General features: G+C 36.3%; 1 protein-coding gene across 1 annotated transcript in view; it reads left to right on the forward strand.

Moving 5' to 3' along the window:
• Positions 1-21287, forward strand: part of lnpep (leucyl/cystinyl aminopeptidase) — a 44955-nt gene that overhangs the window by 8564 nt on the left and 15104 nt on the right. Inside the window, exons 2-10 of the mRNA XM_088629577.1 lie at positions 11279-12122; positions 12670-12808; positions 14026-14157; positions 15776-15896; positions 16290-16441; positions 16732-16845; positions 17298-17429; positions 17627-17758; positions 20143-20303. Of these exons, the coding sequence (XP_088485703.1) occupies positions 11279-12122; positions 12670-12808; positions 14026-14157; positions 15776-15896; positions 16290-16441; positions 16732-16845; positions 17298-17429; positions 17627-17758; positions 20143-20303 (1927 nt within the window). The remainder of the gene's footprint in view (positions 1-11278; positions 12123-12669; positions 12809-14025; positions 14158-15775; positions 15897-16289; positions 16442-16731; positions 16846-17297; positions 17430-17626; positions 17759-20142; positions 20304-21287) is intronic.

Consider the following 21287-nt stretch of genomic DNA (forward strand, 5'->3'; position numbering starts at 1 on the left):
AGTTGCTTAGCTAGCTGTCAAAACGTTTTGTAACTTCCTTGGTATTTATTTTGAAGGACTCAAAGCAACACTCTTCCTGTTGAAGTGTATTGAAATCTTTTTTAATTACTAATAATGGTCTAGAATCAGTTTAGTCTCCAAGTCTTTCAGAACTCTTGCAAAACACTACTGAAGTTCTACTAGGTTTGTATATTTATAACAGCTATTGATAATTGGTTGATTAGCATGAATGCTAGGGATGTTAATTAGAAATGGCCATCCTTGGAAAATGAAGTTTTTATTTTGCCTGTTTGCTATAAAAAGTTCACTCCCATCCTACCGACTTTAAAAATAATTTAAAGTTCTTTTTAAAGGTTCATTTTCCTTTGATTAAACTATGAAAGATTAATAAATTCTTAACAGATCAACTAATGTATTGTGGCACCAATTTTAAATTGTGCCATTTGTAGGAAGCCTGGAAAGTACAAAAATGATCACTTGGAATGACCATATCTCAGAAAACCGAGAGAGAGAGATACTTATTCTTCACCTCCGCCTATACCCTGGAGACACTGAGCTGGAGCTCAGTGAGGAAAGTCATCTCTTGATTAGCCAATTGTTGCTGCTGCTCTGGACTTTCTCAACTTTGTTTCTTACTTCATTGAGATGCTTCTGCAGTGTGTGTTTGCTCAACCTGCCTGGACTGCAGCTGCTGATCTGTCTCTCAAAGGCAGCAGCCTTGATCTCCAGGGTCTTCCTCTGTTCATTGGACTGCAGGGTCTTACACTTCTTACTCAGCTCCCTGGCCACTTTGGTGAACTCGGGATGCAGTTTGTCCAGCTTGCTCCTGTTCTGGCTGGTGGCCTGGCATGTGTCATACTGCATTAGGGCCATTCTTCAGCTACTCCTGCATACTGCGGTCTTTTCATAGATAGGTCTCAGACTAAAGACATAGTAACATTAAAAAAACAGTACTTTTTAGTAGAATGCACTGAGAGAAATTCAAGCACAGCAAATCCCAAATGCCCTCTGTAGATGTATAACCAGTCCCATGCAGAAAGAGATTTCTCTTTATGCTCTTAACACAATTTGTTGCTCCCATGAATTTTAATGTGCAGTGCTTATGCTTATGTTGAAAGAAAAAGGTCTTTCTCTACTTGCCTTACAACCAAAATAAGTAATGTGCAGTCTAATAAAGATAAACACATTCTTAGGTTGAAATGTTACAGAGACTGGCATAAACAGATTCCCAAATTTGGGAGGAAGAAGGGCAGCGACTTCTTACACGATTGTGTAGACAAGTACAGCAATTCCGGTCTGTGAGATATCAGCTCTTCACTGGTACATTTTGTGTTAGCCCTCGATTGGGGAAGGGGAAGGTTTAATGGTATATAACTGAGGCTAGTTCATTTAGTTAGTCTAGTTGTGGGCCTGGCCTTGACAAACCTGTTGTGTCTTTATACAGGCAAGCATAGATAAGAATATAATATAAGAATAACCTATCAGAATGTATAGTTCATTCGTGCAATAGAACAAACCACCATTTATGTTTGTGCAGTAATGACAATTGACCATTTTACCACTGAGACATAGAGCAGGGGTCCCCAAAAAGCTGTTCAACTGGTTCACTTAAGCTAAAACTGATCTAAGTCGCTAAGAGCACAGCTGGACTGAAAGTGTGTAGACACACTGGCCTTCCATAATTAGAACTTGGGACCCCTAATGTAAAGGATTAATATAGCTGAAACAGCCAAGAAACGCAACCTTAAGTTTAAGACAAGTATTAGATGAGGTAAAAATGTAGTAAGAGCTGTGTATGCATGAAAATCATCCACAACACATTTGATTTCTGGAGTTTGCATTAATGTACGCCTCTTTGACAAGGTCATCATTGCAATTGAGAATTCTTTCTCAGACCTGATTAAATAAAGCATTGCTACAGACCCCTCCCCATTGCAGAACTTTCCCAAAATCATGATGTCACCTTGAACAGAAGTCAGCAAGTCTTTCATTGTCTTTCCTGTAGTGTATAATACACTATAACAGTGGTTCTCAAACTTTTTGGACCAAGTACCACCCCTAATCCAACCAAAGCATCCAAGTACTACCTACAAGTCATCTTCTCATAGGATTCCCAGAAATTCTCAATGACCAACATGAGCGCGCGTGCACACACTCACACATACATATAATAAATATTATAATAATAAACTTAATTTGATATAGCGCCTTTAAAGGTGGCTTCTCAAAGTGTTTTACAGAAAAAAAACATTAACAACAACTAAAAAAAGCACCATTTCAGTGAGAGGGGTGAGCCTGTTTAGTTGAGCAAAGCAGATGTGAATTAATTTTTCGAGCCTTGATACAATTCACAACGGGGTCTAACATATTAAATCGTCAGGCATTTTCTTGACGGCAAAGATCTCGCGGTGGATGTTGTAATGCGTACATTAATTTCTGGAGCAACCAATCTAATTCGTGCAACTACACCGTTATGTCGGCTTGTCATTGCTCTAGCACCGTCTGTACAAACTCCAACGCATTTTATCCAGTCGAGGCCATTCTCTTTATTCTCTAAATTCATTCAGAAGCTGAAATATGTGCTCCCCTGTAGTTCCTGTTGGTAGCGGTTTACAGAACAGAAAGTCTTCATGGGACATGCCCTCAAACTCGTATCTAACGTAAACGAGCAAATTGGCCAAATCGACTACAGACTCATCTAATTGCAGTGAAAAACATCTGCTCATCTTAACGCGCTCTATCAGTGTACTTTTGATATAATCCTTCATTTCAATAATTCTATGAATGACTGTCTTTCAGGGGGAGGGGGGCAGCAGGTCGAGCTGTTTAGCAGCTTTTTCTCTACACATAATACGTGTCAGCTCTTTTGCCAACGGTAAATAAGGTTCTTCAAAAATAGTGTAGCTTACCTGCTTTAGCAATCCGCAAGCTTGCATTTTTTACGCGTTTCCGTTTTTATTTCCGTATTTATTTAAAGTTTTTATTTCATGCACATGGGAGAGAAACACAGAGGCGCTCGGTGTATTTTTCTCAAATTAGAATAGTTCTTAAATATTTAAAGTTATCACGCTTTCGTGTGCTCACAAGATTATCTGCGTTCGTAGCACGTATTTCTATGCATTCCTGTGTTTACAACGTTGGCATTGTTCCAAAATCACGCACATTCTCCTTTCTCCCTATTTGCTGGAGATACAGTAGCTTTTTTAAATACAATTGGTCATTTGCATCCGTAGCACGCATTCCAATAGAGTGGTATAGAATTACAGACTATCTCTTGTGTCCACTGAACTATTAGCGCGCACTGTATCGTGGTACGTAGGCTGCGTATTCGACACGTATTAAAATACAAAATATGAAAACCCGGCCCGATTTTTCTGCGCACACGACACAGTTCCAGGGTCATTTGGCGTACCACTTGGCGGCACTCCACGTACCACTGCCGGTACGCGTACCACAGTTTGAGAACCACTGCACTATAATATTAAATTAGACACAAAACTGGGCAGCTGTGAGCCTGGTCAGTACCTGGATGGGAGACCTCCTGGGAAAAAACTAAGGTTGCTGCTGGAAGAGGTGTTAATGGGGCCAGCAGGGGGCGCTCACCCTGTGGTCTATGTGGGTCCTAATGCCCCAGTATAGTGATGGGAACACTATACTATAAACAGGCGCCGTCCTTCGGATTAGATGTAAAACCAAGGTCCTGACTCTCTGTGGTCATTAAAAATCCCAGGGTGTTTCTCGAAAAGAGTAGGGGTGTAACTGGCCAAATTTCCCATTGGCCCTTACGAATCATGGCCTCCTAATAATCCCCCTCCATGAATTGGCTTCATTACTCTGCTCTCCTCCCCACTGATAGCTGATGTGTGGTGAGCGTTCTGGCGCACTATGGCTGCCATTGCACCATCCAGGTGGATGCTGCACATTGGTGGTGGTGGAGGGGAGTCCCCATTACCTGTAAAGCGCTTTGAGTGGAGTGTCCAGAAAAGCGCTATATAAGTGTAAGCAATTATTATTATTATTATTCATGTAACATTGAAACAGATAAGGAATGTTTCTTATGTGTAGTAGTGAGGTTTTCTGTTTTAGGCTTGTCAAACAACTGTAACGAGGTTAATATCTCCCATGAAGTCTGTATTAGCACTCATAATTGTTGTGCTGAAGCTATCCTTCAGGGAGTCTCTTCAGATATGACTATCCTGCCTTTAGCTCATTGAGTTCAGCTCACAGGTTATGGATTATTATCATAAGTGTTTTCTGTGAGTTGGCAATGATGTTGAAATTTGGCAGTGAAATCTAATGATGCTGGATGGCCTCTGACTGCCCTAGAGACTTGCCTAGTGTTGCCAGAAGCAGTATTTTAAGTAGGTAGCTGCGTCGGCATGCGTAGGCTGCAAGGGAACAGGTAACGGGTTTATTCCATGCTGAAGGAAACGCAATGTTTCAGCTGTGGAGCCTTCAGGTGTGAGGCAGTATTTTGTCAACTATGATAAAAGCTGGTGAATTTGTGTGCCTTACAAAAAACATCACCTTTTATGAGCAAACACACAAGCACACGCATGCTGTCACATTTATTGTAAATTCATATTGTGATCCGTATAAAGTGCTTCTCAGACCAGTTAATTGGTTAACACTGTATAATTAACAATAAAAGATGGAAAAAATGATTTTTGTTTTATTTTTCTGAAGTAGTTCGATGTACAGTATATCTTCAAATCAACTGAACTTTTCTTGAACTGCACTGTTGCACTTACTTTATCCTAAACTGAAGTGTTTTCAGATGTTAGTGTAACAAATCATTATTGACATCTAAATTACTTTCCTCAGATTTCTAATTGGATTGAATCAGTTTGAAACAGAAAAAAAATCAATTCCTTGGTTTCTTTTTAACATTATTGCACTTTGCTCCAAATAACGTCACATGGACCACATTAAACATTGCATAACTTTTATTTCATTTTTGTGTTCTTTTAGTAAAATATTTTTTTTGCAAAGACACAAGTCAAAAATACAAATTAACCTTTTCCCTTGAAGAATAGTTCAAACACCAGAGTTTTTCAGATTTGCATTCTTTAGATAACTGAATAGCTGAAAGATGTCTGTATTTTCTTTGATGTAAGAATTCAATTCAGAATGTCTTCTCGGCAGAAAACAGAAGGCAGTTCCTGCGTTTCCATCCATCCATTTTCTAATCCTCTTATCCAGTAGTGGGTTTCAGAGGGAGCTGGAGCCTATCCCGGTAAGCAAAGGACACAAGACGGGATACACCCTGGACAGGACAGAAGTCCATCTCACAGACACAAACACACGCTGACACTAGGGTTATTTTTTTACAGAATCCAATTAACCTACGAGTATGTCTTTGGACTGTGGGAGGAAACCAGAGCACCTGGAATAAACCCATGCAGACAAGGAGAGAACATACGAACCCCACACAGAGAGTCATTTTCGAAAAATATATTTTATTACTATTGATTAACTGATCATTCGTGACTGACCGTGTTATACTTGAGTGACTGTGCCTGTTGAATAAGCACTAAATCACCTCGCTAGTGAAAGAGTTTGTTTGGCACCGACGAGGAGGTAATAAAAAGGACCTGTACAACCTTATTTATGGTGAAGACACTAGTGTGTTGGAGCCATACTTCAGGTGGATTTACAAGTAGTAGAGCTGAGTCCTCTTCAGCAATGATTCCAGGTATTGTACAGTCCCCGATAGATGTCCATGTGGCACAGATGTGCAGAATGATACAATTGTGATGCACAGTGAACAAATCAAACGGGAGCTGCCAATCTGATGGGCACGAGTCTTGTTACTACAGAGCTCCCCAGTAATTGCTGGCAGCTAAATTTAACCTACTGTAAGTTGATCCTAATTCTTGCTTTGGTAATTTGTTACAGCTATAGTTTATTTCTCAGTACAGTATAAAGTTGTATTCAAATGATGGAATTATATCACTTAACTGTTTACAAATACAAATATAATGGTATACAGTAGGTTCCATCTCTCTTTTTTTTTTTGCTTCAGAGCTCTTAATTTCCAGAAAGTAGTTAAATATGAAGATGCCAATCAAGCTGTTGTCAAGAGTGAAGATAAGTCTTAGAAAAACAAAATGATACAAATGGACTGTTTGGAGAGCAAGAAAGTGGGATATATTTTGCAGCGTAAATTTTATTCTTGCAAATATTAGAATATCATATATATATATACGTGTGAAGGTAGTTTATAACGATTTTACAGTGCAGTACAATTCTTCCAGACAGCTTCTGTTTTTCTTACTTCTCAAAATGTAAGTTGACATCAGGGCACAATGTCAGTATGAGCTGTTGCATGAAGTTAACAGATTTTGTGAGATAGAGAGAACCACAATATAAGAAGTATTGCTTATTTGTGCAATAAATCATATCAGCGATCACTGTTGTGAACTACTCCGTAGTATGATGACAATTTGATAGCAGCAGTTTTAAACAGTTGAATTCTCCAAATTTTTTACCTTAACAATGCCTTCAGTATCATTTCTAGTTTTGGATTTGTCATTTCGACTTATGCTTTGATTTTGTCTTACCCTCTAAAGAAATTCTAGGAAGCAGCTTTTGTGCAGTTTTAAATTTAAAGGTTTCAAAACTTTTCTGCTCCAAAGACCACTTGTGCACATTGCATTTTCTTAATAGAGAATATTTAGGACTTCAGTTCAGTGTATACATTTTTTTAAAATTTATTTATTAAAGACTTTTCCCATATGGCACCAAGTATCTGAGGTACTATTTGATTAAAACTTGCAACAGGGAAGAGTCAGAATTGTACCTTGCCTACATGAGCAACTTGCTGGCTGAATAAAAGTAGAGATAATGATATGGCATACATTTCAGACTTCTGGATGGGTGTGTCTGTTCAGGACAACGTCTTTGTTCCGTACGAAATGGCCTTGGGTTATCTCTGATAAGATGTATAACATCTATTACTTGCATATTATATAGGACGGGTATTGACAGCATGATAATGAATAAAGCAGTGCCCACTTAAAATTATTAAGATAATAAAGATACCTTTCTAATAAGAAGTATTGTTCATAATAACCTCAGTCTCACCTTTTATGCTTTGAGTCATTTTTTTTGTTTGATATATTAAAATGTAGCAAATAGCAAAACCTCAACTTTAGTTTAGCCAGAAATGATAGTGCAGTTACTCTCTGCTTTGAGGAGTGGGTTGTGCTTTGTTTAGCTCCTCAAAAGAAAACACAGTTTCAGGTTAGTTTAAATTTGGCAAAAAGGTTGCTTTTAGACTCTCTGACGTTAGGATGGTGAAAGTCTTAAATTATTTTCATTCACCGGATGTTTTTCAAGTAATGTACTTGATATGTAGACCTATTCACTCCAGATGATTTCAAGAAGAAATGTCAAAATTATGTCAGAAAATCAGAAAGGAATACATTTCAGTCAGTGTTTTTATTGCCCTGTGTGTTCTCTCCTTAAAGCCACCATTACAATAACTAACAACGTATGACTGCAAAAAGCTTATTATCTAACTGTTCAGGAAATGTGTAGTGTTGCAACTCAGATGGACATAATTTTAATGAAAAAGGTATGCAGCTTCTTAAGTGTAGATCCACTAAAAGTGTTACATTTAGACTAAAGTAATAACAGTCAGTCTGGGCTACAGGACATAAAGGGAGATTACTTCAAATCATCCTAAAGCTTAAGGCAACAAACAGGATGTCTGTGGTAAGGTGATTCACATTTTCTGTTTTCATTATTATTTAATTGATACTCGTATCCCCTGAATGGCTGAAAAATAAGTAAAGCAAAACTGTGTGACTTTAATTAAATAATTGAAAATGTTTGGTAGTTTACACCAGAGAAGAAAGTGCATTAAGAATTGAAAGATCACAGAAATATGTGGAGTTGGCTGTTGGTTAATTTCTTTCCCCACCCCACAAATTTCAGACCTAGAAATGCTGGGCTTCTTAAGGCATGAGATGCACAGTACAATATCTTCCGAAAGTATAGATGCGGTATTTAAAAAAGAGAGATTAAGTTAATATGTCCTGCCATTTATCCTTTTTCTAAACATTGCATCCAATTTAGGTTCACAGGGAAGCCAGAGCCTGTCCTGGCAAGCAACAGGCACAAGGCAAGATACAACCTGGAGGGGGCACTAGTCCATTGCAGGGCACAGTCACAGGCACGCACACACTCACACCATGGCCACTTTTCCCACAAGTCAGTTAACCTACTAGTATGTCTTTTGGGAACTAGAGCAGTCATAGGAAACCCAAATGAACATGGGGACAACATACAGACTCCATGCAGATAGCACCCCAGGTTTGGTAATGAACCTAGAGCCCCAGTGTGGTGCCATTGTCCTGCCCGTTGTTTATTAAGAGTTGCATATTGCTTTTGTTGTCCTAAATTATGTCAGTTTTTTGGAATCTTGAATAGAGAATGGTCACCAGTTTTGTAATATAATATGGTTTTTATGTGCCAGTCAGAAAATCCTGTTTAACCTGCCATTGTGGTTTAAATGTGATGCACTATGTGTATTGGTCACATTAAGTAAGCCTTTTGTGTTCTGTACTTTGGTTTCATTTTTGTCTAATTGGAGCATAGGAGGACATTTGCCAGAGAACAAGAGAGTAATTTCTTTGGGATTTGTACAGATGGCCCAATGTTATTCAGTAGGCTTATGAACTATGTTAACACTTTCCCAAAAGCTCTTTCCTCTGCTGCATAAAGGAGTATACTATGAAAAGCTCAATGTTCTGTTCGTGTCGTCGGTGTATGGCTATGTTATTATTGTTGATAGTGACAGCGCTACTAATAATTTAGCTTACACTCTATGTTTACTTTGACAGGTCATATATAAACTGGAACATAGTTTTGATGATAAAAGTGAGAAATACTGTCAGCTTGCAGCCAGTTGTTTAACAAAATTACAGGAAACTGAATATATCAGAAACCAAAACTCGATACTATATCACACAGAAAACTTTACCAAATATATAGATAAAAGTCCCTTGGTAAAGACTTTATTATTGTAATAATCATAAAAGTTTAGAAAGAAATTGTCAATAGAGATTGGAATCGCCAATGGATCACCAATTGTGATTAGTTATGTTTTTTCATTCCTCTGTATTAGTAATGCTTTGCAGACATTGATAACAAAGTGTTTACCAATGTCATAGAAGTCAGATTTATCCTCCTTGCTAGTGCTGTAACAAAAGGTTTTTTTTTTCTTGCGGTTTAGATGTTCATTCCAGAAATTTCCAGTAATATTTTAATACTGGTTAGTTTTCAGAAGTAATCAAAGCATGTTACTCCCTTGAATCATTAAGGGTTTTTTAGGCTGGGCACTCTATCTGCTGGTTTGCTTACTACAAACCAGGGAAGGACATGGGGGTTGTATTGTTAAATGCCCCATTTGTTGTTCAACATGAACTCGTACAAAGACATTATGGTGAGGTTCTAAAAGGTGTCAGTGCAACCTCGCACTTTTCTTCCTTCAGACAGTTCTGATTTCTGGCGAGCATTTTACAGCCTTACCTTATACCTGGATACTGTAGTTAAGCAAATGGAGAGGCTGTATGTATTGCTTGATAGCTTGTGTTGGGGTGAAAATTTAGACTGCTGCGTAAATTTGATGTAAAATAATTAGAATAAAAAATAACCAAATTATTTTATAGTAAAAGAAGGACATGTTGGGCTGCCATTACACTTAGACTTCAGTGCCCATTAAAAAGGAGGCTATATGTATAGAGCTGTGACAATATTATTGATACTGACTGGTGACTATGATGTACAAGAATAAATGTTCCTCTATCACTCTGTATATGGACTTTCCAACCTTCTGAACGGTACAGAAAGTGGATAGGTGCTTTCAGGTTTCTTTCTGTTACGCATGGCAGCATGCATAGAGTATCATAATAATAGCTCTATAAAGTGCTGCCTTGGGGAACTGTCACTGATGTCGTTTGAAAGACTGCTTATAGGATTTCTTAATGAGTTTTTTTGGAAAGAACATTTTACTTGTAGATTGATATTGATAACAAACTTTTCTTTGTGAACTGGCTTTAAAATGTAATGTATCATTTACATTTTTTTATAATCAGTGTATCACAAATGCCATGTGTGGCAATGTCTTGAGTGGTCAAAGTATGTTCTGCCACTAAAATTTCTGTGCCAAAACCTCAATGTAATTAGGGCACTACAGTACATGTTTCGCTAGGATTTACTTAATCACAAAAAAAACAATTCATGTCAAGTTGTATAAAATGGTACATAACCTACAGCAATTACACACAAAAAAAATCTGTCCGTTTAGCATAGATACTCCTCCTACCTTATTTGGTTCATCAGTTTTCATCTAGTCACACAAACTGTAAATAGGGCCTGTTCCCTTCTGACATGAAAGAAGCAGCGACCAAATTTATTTATTTTTGCACATTGGTACTTAGAGTCTTGTACAGGCTTATTTTTATCATGGCCTTATCTGGGAGCTAATAGTCTTTGCTCCCATACTATTTATAGGATGCTCTTCTACTCCAGTAAGATAGTCCTGAATTGGGCTTGGTGGCATTTTGCATGCTGAGGTTCAAAGGGATTTATGCTCCTTTTTTCATTGGCGTGTTCTCGGAGACAGACACAGACAGTTTTGTTCCAGACATAGTGGATTATACCATGTGTAAATGGCAAATTTGTGTTTCATACAGAAAATACCACGGTTAAAGCACCGATTGCACGCTTTCAGAATGGTGCTAAGTTACACGTGACCAAATGCAACAAGCACAATTCAGCTGAAATAAGCACCATTAGAGATTAATTTGTGTTAATTCGAATGGATTCTTGTGAAAGGGAATATCTGTAGTTATTAAGTTATATAGAAAGAGTTCACCTGACTTGTCTGTGGAATCTTTTTTAGTATCCTGTGCAAAGAAATGTATTTTATGTTTAAGATGTTTTCATATTTAGATTAAGTTTAACAGGAAAATATGATATGTGTAAATTTGAAAATAGTATTTTTACAAATCCAGGTTTTCCCAGCGTTAGGAATGTTCTTGCCTTCTATATAATATCTGTAACATGAAACGTGATGTAAAATCACTATTGTAGATCTAAGATAATCTAGTGCAGAGTGAGCTTTTTAGATATTGTTTTTCTGTAGAACTATAGAACACAGGGAGATGAAAAAAACATGTTTTAAAAGGTCTTTATAATCCAATACAACTGGTTAATGGTGTACTGCAGTTTGTACTTTCGTTATTTGTGGTGTTCCTTTTGTTTTCAGACCGGGCCTTGTTGCCGAGGAACATGATTGAAAACAGCATGTTTGAGGAAGAGCCAGATGTGGTGGACCTGGCCAAAGAGCCTCCTCTTTATCCCCTGGACCCTGATGATGCTGTCTATGAGCCTCGGAGCTCCAGGCTGCTGGTGCGAGGACTGGGGGAGAATGAGCTGGAGGAAGAGGAAGAAGATTATGAATCTTCAGCACGCCTGCTGGGGATGTCATTCATGAACAGGAGCTCCAGCCTGCGCACCAATGCGTCTCTATATAACCGGGAGGACCCCAGTGGAACGTGCACCATGCCCTCCCTTAGGACTGTGGTCCTTGGAGCTTTTGTAGTGGTGGTAGTTGCTTGTGTTGCCATGGTCATTTATTTTCTGCCAAAGTGCACCTTTACCAAGGAAGGCTGCCACAAAGCTAATCACTCCATGGAACTTATCTACCCCATATCTTCTGATGGGCAGCTTTTCCCATGGACGGAAATAAAACTGCCTAAAAATGTGAAACCTATCCACTATGATCTCTCACTCCACCCTAATTTAACCACAAATCAATTTGAAGGAAATGTTTCCATTCTGGTCAAAGTCCTGGAAGACACAAAGAATATTGTGATTCACAGCTCGGAACTAAACATCAGCAAGGTTACCTTTGCGCGTTTAGGAGAAAATCAGTCCAATGCCACAAAACACCTGGAGTACCGTCCCTGGCAACAGATTGCTATTCAGGCCCCTGAACATTTTCAGAAAGGGCAAAGTTACATCTTAACGTTGGAGTATACTGCATTTCTCTCAGGCAACTACTATGGCTTTTACAACAGCTCCTATGAAAATACAAAAGGCGAGAAATGGTAAACATTGAAGGCTTTTGTTTGTTTTCAATAAATACAGCGTTTGCTTCTGTAGAATCACGTTTTTGCTCCAGTTGTTCCATACCTGTTATAAGCAGTGATGCATGTTAAACATCTGGAGCTCTGCATCGTGTTTTGACTGTTTTTAAAACAACAAAGATGTGCCCCTAAATTCTTGATCAGCGAGGGCCTTCTTTTATCACCAGTTGTCCATAAGTAGTTTTTTTTTTGTTATAAATCATTATTGTAGATATCATCTATCTTTTGAGCTAGGGGCAACCGTTGTCAAGCAGTGGATTTTCTGCCTGCCGTTGTTGAAGGAAGCTCTTTAGGGATCACTCTGGCCTTCTGAGGTGCATTGATTACCTTTCACTAACCCCTTGTGAAGACAGTTTTTCTTAGTATTGGCATATTGATCTTACAGTTGACTTTCCTCTGAAGAATGGAACCTCCTATATACCTGTACATTTGATCATTTTCTGCTTGTTTTTAATGCTTTACTAGATTTTCTTCTTTATTTGACATGTTGTCTTTTTGTTCTACGCAGGTTTCTGGCTGCGACTCAGTTTGAACCTTTAGCTGCTCGAAAGGCTTTCCCATGCTTTGATGAACCTGCATTTAAGGCTTCTTTCTTAATTAAGATAAGGAGGGAGGCTGAATACATCTGTCTTTCCAATATGCCAAAGGTACTAATGTGTTTTCCTCTTAATGAAATCAGATTGCTGACTTCAGACTATCTATGTCAGTGGAATTTATATTGGTAACACTGAAAAACAAAAAAAAAACATAAATTGTCCAAGTCAGCAACATACAGCAGTGGAGCTCATTTCTCTAATGATGTTTTAATCCTACACATGACTACCAAGTTTTATTAGAAACATGGAAGAAAACAGTCCCTCTTATTGTATGAGGTAATATATCATAATGTTTGATGTCTTATCTGAAGGAAAAGTGCAGTGCCAGTGAAATTTCTGTTCTTTGATCTTTAAACTATATTTAAATCCTTGCCCTTTCCCATTAAATTAACTTTAAAATCCAAAACAATCTTCATTTCCCTTAAAAGCTACTATTCATCTGAGATTCAGTTTAATATTATTATTGCTTCTACCCTCTTCTTTTTAAATGCTTTTGCATTGCTGACTGTTAAAGTTTTGGATTTTAAACGATGGACTTAATTTTGGTTATACACATCAGACACCTTTTCAGATTTTGTCTTTGAATTACTGAATTTGCTGTATGTCTTTTATAGTGATTTTAGATTCATTAGATTTGTGGTAAGGAGGAGGTTTGGTGATATTTTTTGTTTGTAAATCTCTGCTGTAATACTATGTTTTTTCATATCAGATATTTCCAAAGGGCTAACATATAACCATGTGTACATGAAGCTTGTCCTAAATGAAAATGGAAAAATAAGTATATATTGAAACTTATTTCTGCATAAACATCAACCACATGTATTTGTACACTGTAGAGAAAAACCTGAAATAAAACTTATAATTACATGACAATATTTGGGGATTAAATATAGAATCAAAAGAGCATTTTGTCAAAAAAATCATATTTTGTTTTTTCCTTAGAAAATCAAATATGTGTTTGTGTCTTCTTGTTGGCTATTTTTAATTGAAAATGTGCTATTTCGTTTGGTGGAAGATTTATCCATACATTTTCATAGTGTGTGTCTTGTCTTATAGTAGAATTTTGTTTTTACGTAACCTGAGGGACTTAGTAGAAGAATATTATAGGAATTAAATAATTCCTGATGTTAGAGTCTATTGTTAATATAATTTTAATAACTGTAAAGAATTTTCTATTCAACCTTTTGGCAGAAATGGGTTTTACAGTATTGATAGATTTGGGCTCGAGAAAACTAAATTTGTTGAAATATAATATGTTTGTATTGCAGAGCAGTACTACTGTCTTGCCTAATGGAATTCACGAAGATGTTTTTGAAAATAGTGTGAATATGAGCACGTACCTGGTAGCTTTTATTGTATCTAACTTCCAGAACATTAGCATGAATGCAAATGGTACCCTGGTAAGTATTTGTTTTGTGGACTAACTTGTAAGGGCAGCTGCTGAATTGAATCTCAACAGAAAAAAAAAAAGTGTTTATTGTAATACAATTTATAATGGACTATTGTTTGCAATACAAGTAGTTATTTTCAATGTATTTCTTCTTCACCTTAAAATATGAATTTCAAATACATTTTGCTCTTTACCCCATAAGGAGAAAATGTAGATGTATTCTAAAGTAAATATATTTTTTACATAATGGTGAGATTTTTTTATTCATATCAAACATAGAAATATTCTTTACTCTATACGATCTCACGTGAACCTCTGTTATTGCACACAGTAACAAGTCATTCAACTAACTGTAAATTGTCAAGTACTGTTAAACTAATTTAAGTTTGTTGTGGCAAAAGATGTGAATGCTTAACAACATTTTAGCTTTTGCCTTTTCTTTGTGTTTTTTTTTCTAATTTTACAGTAACTCGAGCATTCACAGTTTTGATTAAAACTGTTCTCTTCAAAGATTTATGTACCGTACATCATTTGTAATTCAACAAAATGTCAAGGGGATGAATACATCTGTAAGGGACTATAGATTTCCTATTTTACATTTACTTTTCATTGTTGTGAATAATGAAGAAATCTGCTTTTTAGAAGTTTAATTTAATTGGGTATTTAATTTAATTTAACTGATTTGGCAGTGACGTTTCACTAGTTTTTAATATGTTTAAACAAAATGATTAAGATATGCTGTGATTGGGTTGGGGTTATGCTCAATCATTATCTACTTGTCATGATTGGAGTACTGTACGATCTTACTGGGACAAATTGTAAGGATCTAAATATGCTTTCTGTACGCTACAGTATCTGTCCAGTGGTCCCATGTACTATCTAAAAGTACTCTGCATGAGCACATAGCTCCCTGTACTTTAACATTCTTGCTCAATGGCACTGAACAGTCTTTCTTCTAGGTATCCTAAGAAATTTATGAGTATAGTCCAACTAACTATATTGATTCTGGTGTTCTTACTTTTGAATAGACCAGGTTCCAGGTGACATAGTTTTCTCATGTGCAGCACCCTGTCAGTGGAATCATTGCCTAGATCTATCAGACTCTGAAACTATCAACATTTTCACTTAAAGACAAATCTTTTTACTAAAGCTTTTTAATTTAATAATAAGACTAAATTTTTAATGTGTAATTTAGTCTTATTTTTGGTTAAACTAGTTTAGTTTGCTGTTCTTTTCCATAAACTTTTTTTTTGCCTCTGTTGAGAATTGTGTGTACTGTTGTACAATGTTTTGTTTTCTAGAAGAACACAATTATTATTGTTGTTTCAGAGGAAAATGTGCCATCTTCTCATAACTGACCAGTTTTTAAGATCTGAAAAGATTAGCCTAGTATGTGATATCAGGCTGCTACTTTAAGACCATTGTCACGTGCTTTGCAAGTTATATTTAATTTCTTTTATTAGAATTATTCTTTTTTATATTTATATTGCAGAACAATATAAATATAACAATATTTATCTCCTAGAAATGTCTCACACAACATATACAGCTGTCAAGTGTGGATCAGTTAGAGTTCTGTGGTGCTTAAGTCTGTATCTGTTTTAATATTTCTGTCTGTTTTTTCAAAGGTTTCTGTGTACACTGTTCCAGAAAAGCTGGACCAAGCCAGCTATGCACTTGAAACTGCAGTTAAGCTGCTGACGTTTTATAACAAGTTTTTCCAAAAAGAATATCCATTGAAAAAATTAGGTAATTGGAGTTTGCGTTTGCTACTACAGTATTTTGTTGACCAAATTTGTGTGCACGTACATATTTTGTCTTCTGTGACAAGGGGCAGATTTCTGAACATCTGTTTTATGTGAGCTGTAGATGATAATTCTAATAATTCAGTCTTTTGAGGAGATTTTAAATGACGGGTACAATTTTGATTGTAAAAGCTGTATGCAATTTGATTTCCCAGTTCAGCAATGGGCTGCATCCACTGCCAGTTGTATGCTTTAACTTATTGGTGTTTAATGTGGCAGGACTCCGTGGTTACAGTAACCTATACATTTAATATGACTTTATCTTTATTTTACTGTATGGTGGTTTTTGCTTTGAATTTCTACATATGTCTTATTCCTATATTCCTTTTCCTTGTAGATCTGGTTGCCATTCCTGACTTCCTGGCAGGAGCCATGGAGAACTGGGGATTGATCACATTCAGAGAGAAGACCCTATTGCTTGACAATAATTCTTCTATTTTAGACAAACAGTTGGTCACAACAGTTATAGCACATGAGCTTGCACACCAGGTACTGTGATACAGCCCTCATCTAGACCTGTAACTCTTTATGCAGTGTTTTAGGTGGCTTAGAAAGGTCTGAGAACTAAAAATATAAAATATCATGGTGTCACGTAACCACAAATTGGTATGACTGCAAATAGGTAGTAGTATAACAGTTTGCGTTTTTTTGCGTTTTTAATGCACATCCAAAATGAACTTGAATTACTTTAGTGATTTGTATTTTTTTTTAAGTATAGTATTAAAGTGTTAGTTCACCTGTATAAAAGGGTTTTGGTCATTTTATTTATTTCTTTCCAGTGGTTTGGTAACCTAGTTACCATGTATTGGTGGAACGACCTTTGGCTAAATGAAGGCTTTGCAACGTACATGGAGTACACATCAATAGCAAAAACCTTTCCAGAACTTGAAATTGTAAGTTGTTTTAAACATTTATGAAACATATTGATCATTTGCATTGCTATAAAATGTATTTTGCAATACAATAGAGAATAGTATAGCAGTTAGCATACTGAGATAAGATTATAATAATAGAGCAGTCTATTTTACATACAGTATATTTCATGGCTTAATTCAGACAAATCTATAACACTGTGACTCTCGACCAGAAACTTTTGCTAAACATGAATAACAGCAGTTATTATTTAGGCTGCCGCCAGTAGGATTCTCAGAACTGTGGTTGACAGCTCCGCTGTCCTGCTGATACAGGATGCATGTATGCTGCTCTTGCAAAGCAAAAAATAAAAAAGTTTTGTTTTCCTCGTGTGAAACAATACATGAGCAGATAATCAATTGATTTTTGCTACCTTTTGGGTCTGTGTGCAATTAAACTGTGCAAATTCCACAAACTTTTCTTTTGCTTCAAGGAGGATGAATTCTTAATCACACGCTTTAAAGCCATGGCCCAAGACTCATTAAATTCGTCTCACGCCATATCTACCAATGTGACGGCTCCAGAGCAGATTGAAGAAATGTTTGATTCGGTGTCGTACGAAAAGGTGATGTTCAAATAACTTTCTAAAATATTTCTGAAATATTCCTTGTGGCTTTAATGAATAACATGTAGCATAAGATTATTACCTATGTAATGTTTCTAGCAAGGTCAATTGTGAGGTTTTAAGATTTGTTCTGTTTATATTAGTTATCTAACATTTCTTTCTTTTACAATAGAAATGTAATTTATTTTTATGTATAGGGGGCTTCCATATTGCTGATGCTGAATTCCATCTTGACTGAAGAGAAGTTCCAGGATGGAGTTGTTGATTATCTGAAACAGTACAGTTATGGGAACACAAAAAACCAGGACTTGTGGAACAGCATTAGCAAGGTAGGTAGAAAAGCAGAAAAGTGAAAGAATGTTGAAGCACAGCTCCTTTTAAATATTTTTGTTTTGTTTTTTGTATCCAAGATTTGTGGCATTCCATTACATTCCATATAATAGAGCTTTATTAAAGCTCGTAATCCTATATTAAATAATCTGTTTTTTTTTCTGAAGGCATAACAATTAAAATGTGTAAATTATACACAAATCACTTTGTGTTAGGACTGCTTATTGGTTTATTCCAAAAAATACTATAGATGTCTCACTCTGGCTGTAGTATGTATTCACATACTTGTTAGTACCACTACTTGTCCATTACCTTCTAATTATGTAACTTGTAATTAATGTTATATTCATGTAGTTTATTAATTACAATTCAACATTTTATAATTCAATTAAAGATTAACTCTTACCTGCCTGATACAATAATTGAAAACTTTCAGGAAACTATGAAGGTCCTTGTTATTTCAGTATACCTACCTGGAAGCAGTAAAGAGCAACAGTGGTTGTACAGTGCACTGTTTATGAACCTCCTTACCAATGATTCTTGCTTGTCCAGAGTAAACAAGTGCAAGTATTTTTAGATTTTTTCAACAATTTTTAATTTCTGCGTAACCAATATATTTTGAACTGTTAAACTTAGTAGGCAAAATTATACTAATGATAATTTTACTTTTATCTAGTTGATAAAAGTACTGATGAATTGATATAGAAATTAAAATTAATCCCAGGTTGACCATTTATTATAGTTTGCCAGTTTTATGATTGAATACTGTATGTTATGTTATTTGGAAAGCCAAGAAGGTCTTTGCACCTTTAAAGCCTTTATTGAACTTCCTGAGCTCACTTTTGTGTAGGTGGGTATATGGTTTTGTGTTTCCTGCAATTGGAGGATCTTTAAAAAACATATTTGGCAATCCTTTACTGGCCTGGGTTTGTTAGAGACATTCTGCAACACCATGTGAATGTACTTTGTGTAAATTAGAAACTATTGTGTATGAAGAATAGTGGGTCAGTGTAGCTCTGCAACATTCTCAGTTTGCTCAGTCACATACACTGTAAAAATTACTAAAAGGGATATTTTCATAGGCAATTCTCAAAGTTTCCTTTTTACAAACTTTTAACATGACTGTGTGGGTCATACGTGTTACAAATGAAATGGTTGGCCGGTTAGGAAAATGGAGAAAATTAGGAACCTGATCGAGTGCAGGAAACAATAACCAACTTGTAATGATTTTGTCAAGAATATACCCAAGTGGTTAGTAAAGTTAGAAGCAAATAGATTCTTTTGTTCTCTGGCACAACTTTGGTGAAAAGAGTAATAATTTATGCACACTTCGTTCAATAGATATTTATTGACAAGGACAGTGACACACACTAAACTACACACAGCACAAACATACAAACTACCTCATGCATAAATTTACAAATGAGGTGTCCCAGAGACCTAACTGGAATATTTATACTGACAGGTGTTACACATTTTATCTAGATTCTTAGAGACACTTCTATAGTCACCTACTATAGCCTATAACATACTGTAAGTAATACAATATTTTAATACAGAGGCTTACCTGCATACACCAATGACTTCTACACAATATTACCCTAGTGAACAAAATCACCTCACAGGCAGGATTCATTAAAAACATAACAGACAGTTGTGAAGAAAACAGGAATAAACTTTCTTTTGGTTGGAAAAGAATAGTATCTTATTTTTTAAGAGAAGTAAATATTGACTGGAGCTATCTTGCTTTCAGTTTTGGAGCAGGTAGATATGTTTATAACTCAGTCTAGCACCGCAAAAGTTTAATCAATGCATATTTTGTTTTTTTCAAAAACTTACCATTAAGATTCGATCCTTGCTTTCCCTGATGAATTTATACAAACAAATTCTGTAATACCTGAATTATGCATTAATCTATCCTCGACTGTAAATCTGCAGACTACCTTCTGTACATTGTACATGTTTTAATTTTTGGTGATTTTAACTATTAGAATAAAAATTTCCATCCGGGTGTCTTATACTAACTGCATCTGTGACATTGTTTTAAGTACTATACTGATATTACAGATAAGCTTTATTTAAATGCTTCATCAGTTCATCAGTGACAATTGAACTGGTCTCAAAGTCATCAATGAGCTGTAATTGCCCTGAAGCTAAGCATAATTAAATTTGCAGTACTTACATTTTCATATTAATTAAAATAGTTTTGATAGACCAGTTTCTCACTGTTATACAGTAAGTGATTGTTGTAACAGTATGAGCTCTCGCTTTACTTCTTCATAGTTTCCACTTGTATCCTCTGGTTCATGTTCCACTGTTCATTTAAAACTTCATTATAGATCTTCTTGATTTTTCTTCTTGTTTTTTCTTTCCTTTTTCTCAGTCTGCAAAGGCAAATTTCAGTGTTACTGACATGATGAAGACGTGGACACTCCAGAAAGGGTTTCCTTTGGTAAATGTGACGAGGAATGGCAAAGATGTGAAACTTACTCAAGAACACTTTCTCCTCACAGTGGATTCTGAGAACGCAACACGGCAGTCCAGGTAACCCAAGCTTATTGGTTATTTGATTTAACACAATAGCAAAGGAATATATGTTGAAATAAGCAGGTTAGACTATATTTGGAAAATGTGCGATTGATATTCTCCATCCAGTTCCTAACCACTGTATCCACTTCAGGCTTGTGGGGGCGCTGGAGCCTATCCATGCATGCAACAGGTGTAAGGCAGGATACACCCTGGATGGAACGTCAGTCCATCACAGGGCACACACGGACACAGTAACAAATACAGACACGGACACACTCACACCCGGGCCTAAATTTCCCACAGCCTAACAATATGTATTTTGGACTATAGGAGGAACCCACAAACTATGGAGAGAATATAGAAACTCCATTCAGATAGCACCCAAGGTTCGAAATTAAAACCATGGCCCCAGAGCTGTGAGGCAAGAATGCTGTATTTGATATTATTCAAAATACAAATGTACTTAAACTATAAACTGAGGCCAGCTCTCTCATTCTTCCAGGTGTGCAGTCACAGGGTGTGTAGCTACTTGAAAATCATGACCATATGGGATCACTTGTGCAGTCTCATTTCTTCCCATTTTTTTATGCGGAGGCTAAATTAAACGTTTCTTAATCGTGTGCATATTTGCTTAGTTTTTTCCCATCCTTAGTGTAATCCTGCCTTGCACCTTATATTTTCAGGGATAGGCTGCGGTAACCACAATTGTATTTTGTTAGTTCTTTTCACGTATTCCAGACATTTAGGTAAATTCACAGTTTTCAGAAATGAAGGTGATTAGTGTTATCAAAAACCTAGGCCTTCTGTACAATGCTGTACATTTTTCATTTTAAATTTAGTTTTGAAGAGTTTAAATTTAAGCTGAAAGAGCTTTGTAAATATTCTTTATTTTGAACAAAGCACAATACAGAAGCAATTTTACTGTTCTCACAGTGCCTCACAGTGGCTGTACACATGAATAATGTGCTATGCATTCATTTAAGAAGGCCTGTCCCATAA

Source organism: Lepisosteus platostomus, chromosome 4, assembly GCF_059453375.1.
Source record: "Lepisosteus platostomus isolate fLepPlt1 chromosome 4, fLepPlt1.hap1, whole genome shotgun sequence".
Taxonomy (NCBI): Eukaryota; Metazoa; Chordata; class Actinopteri; order Semionotiformes; family Lepisosteidae; genus Lepisosteus; species Lepisosteus platostomus.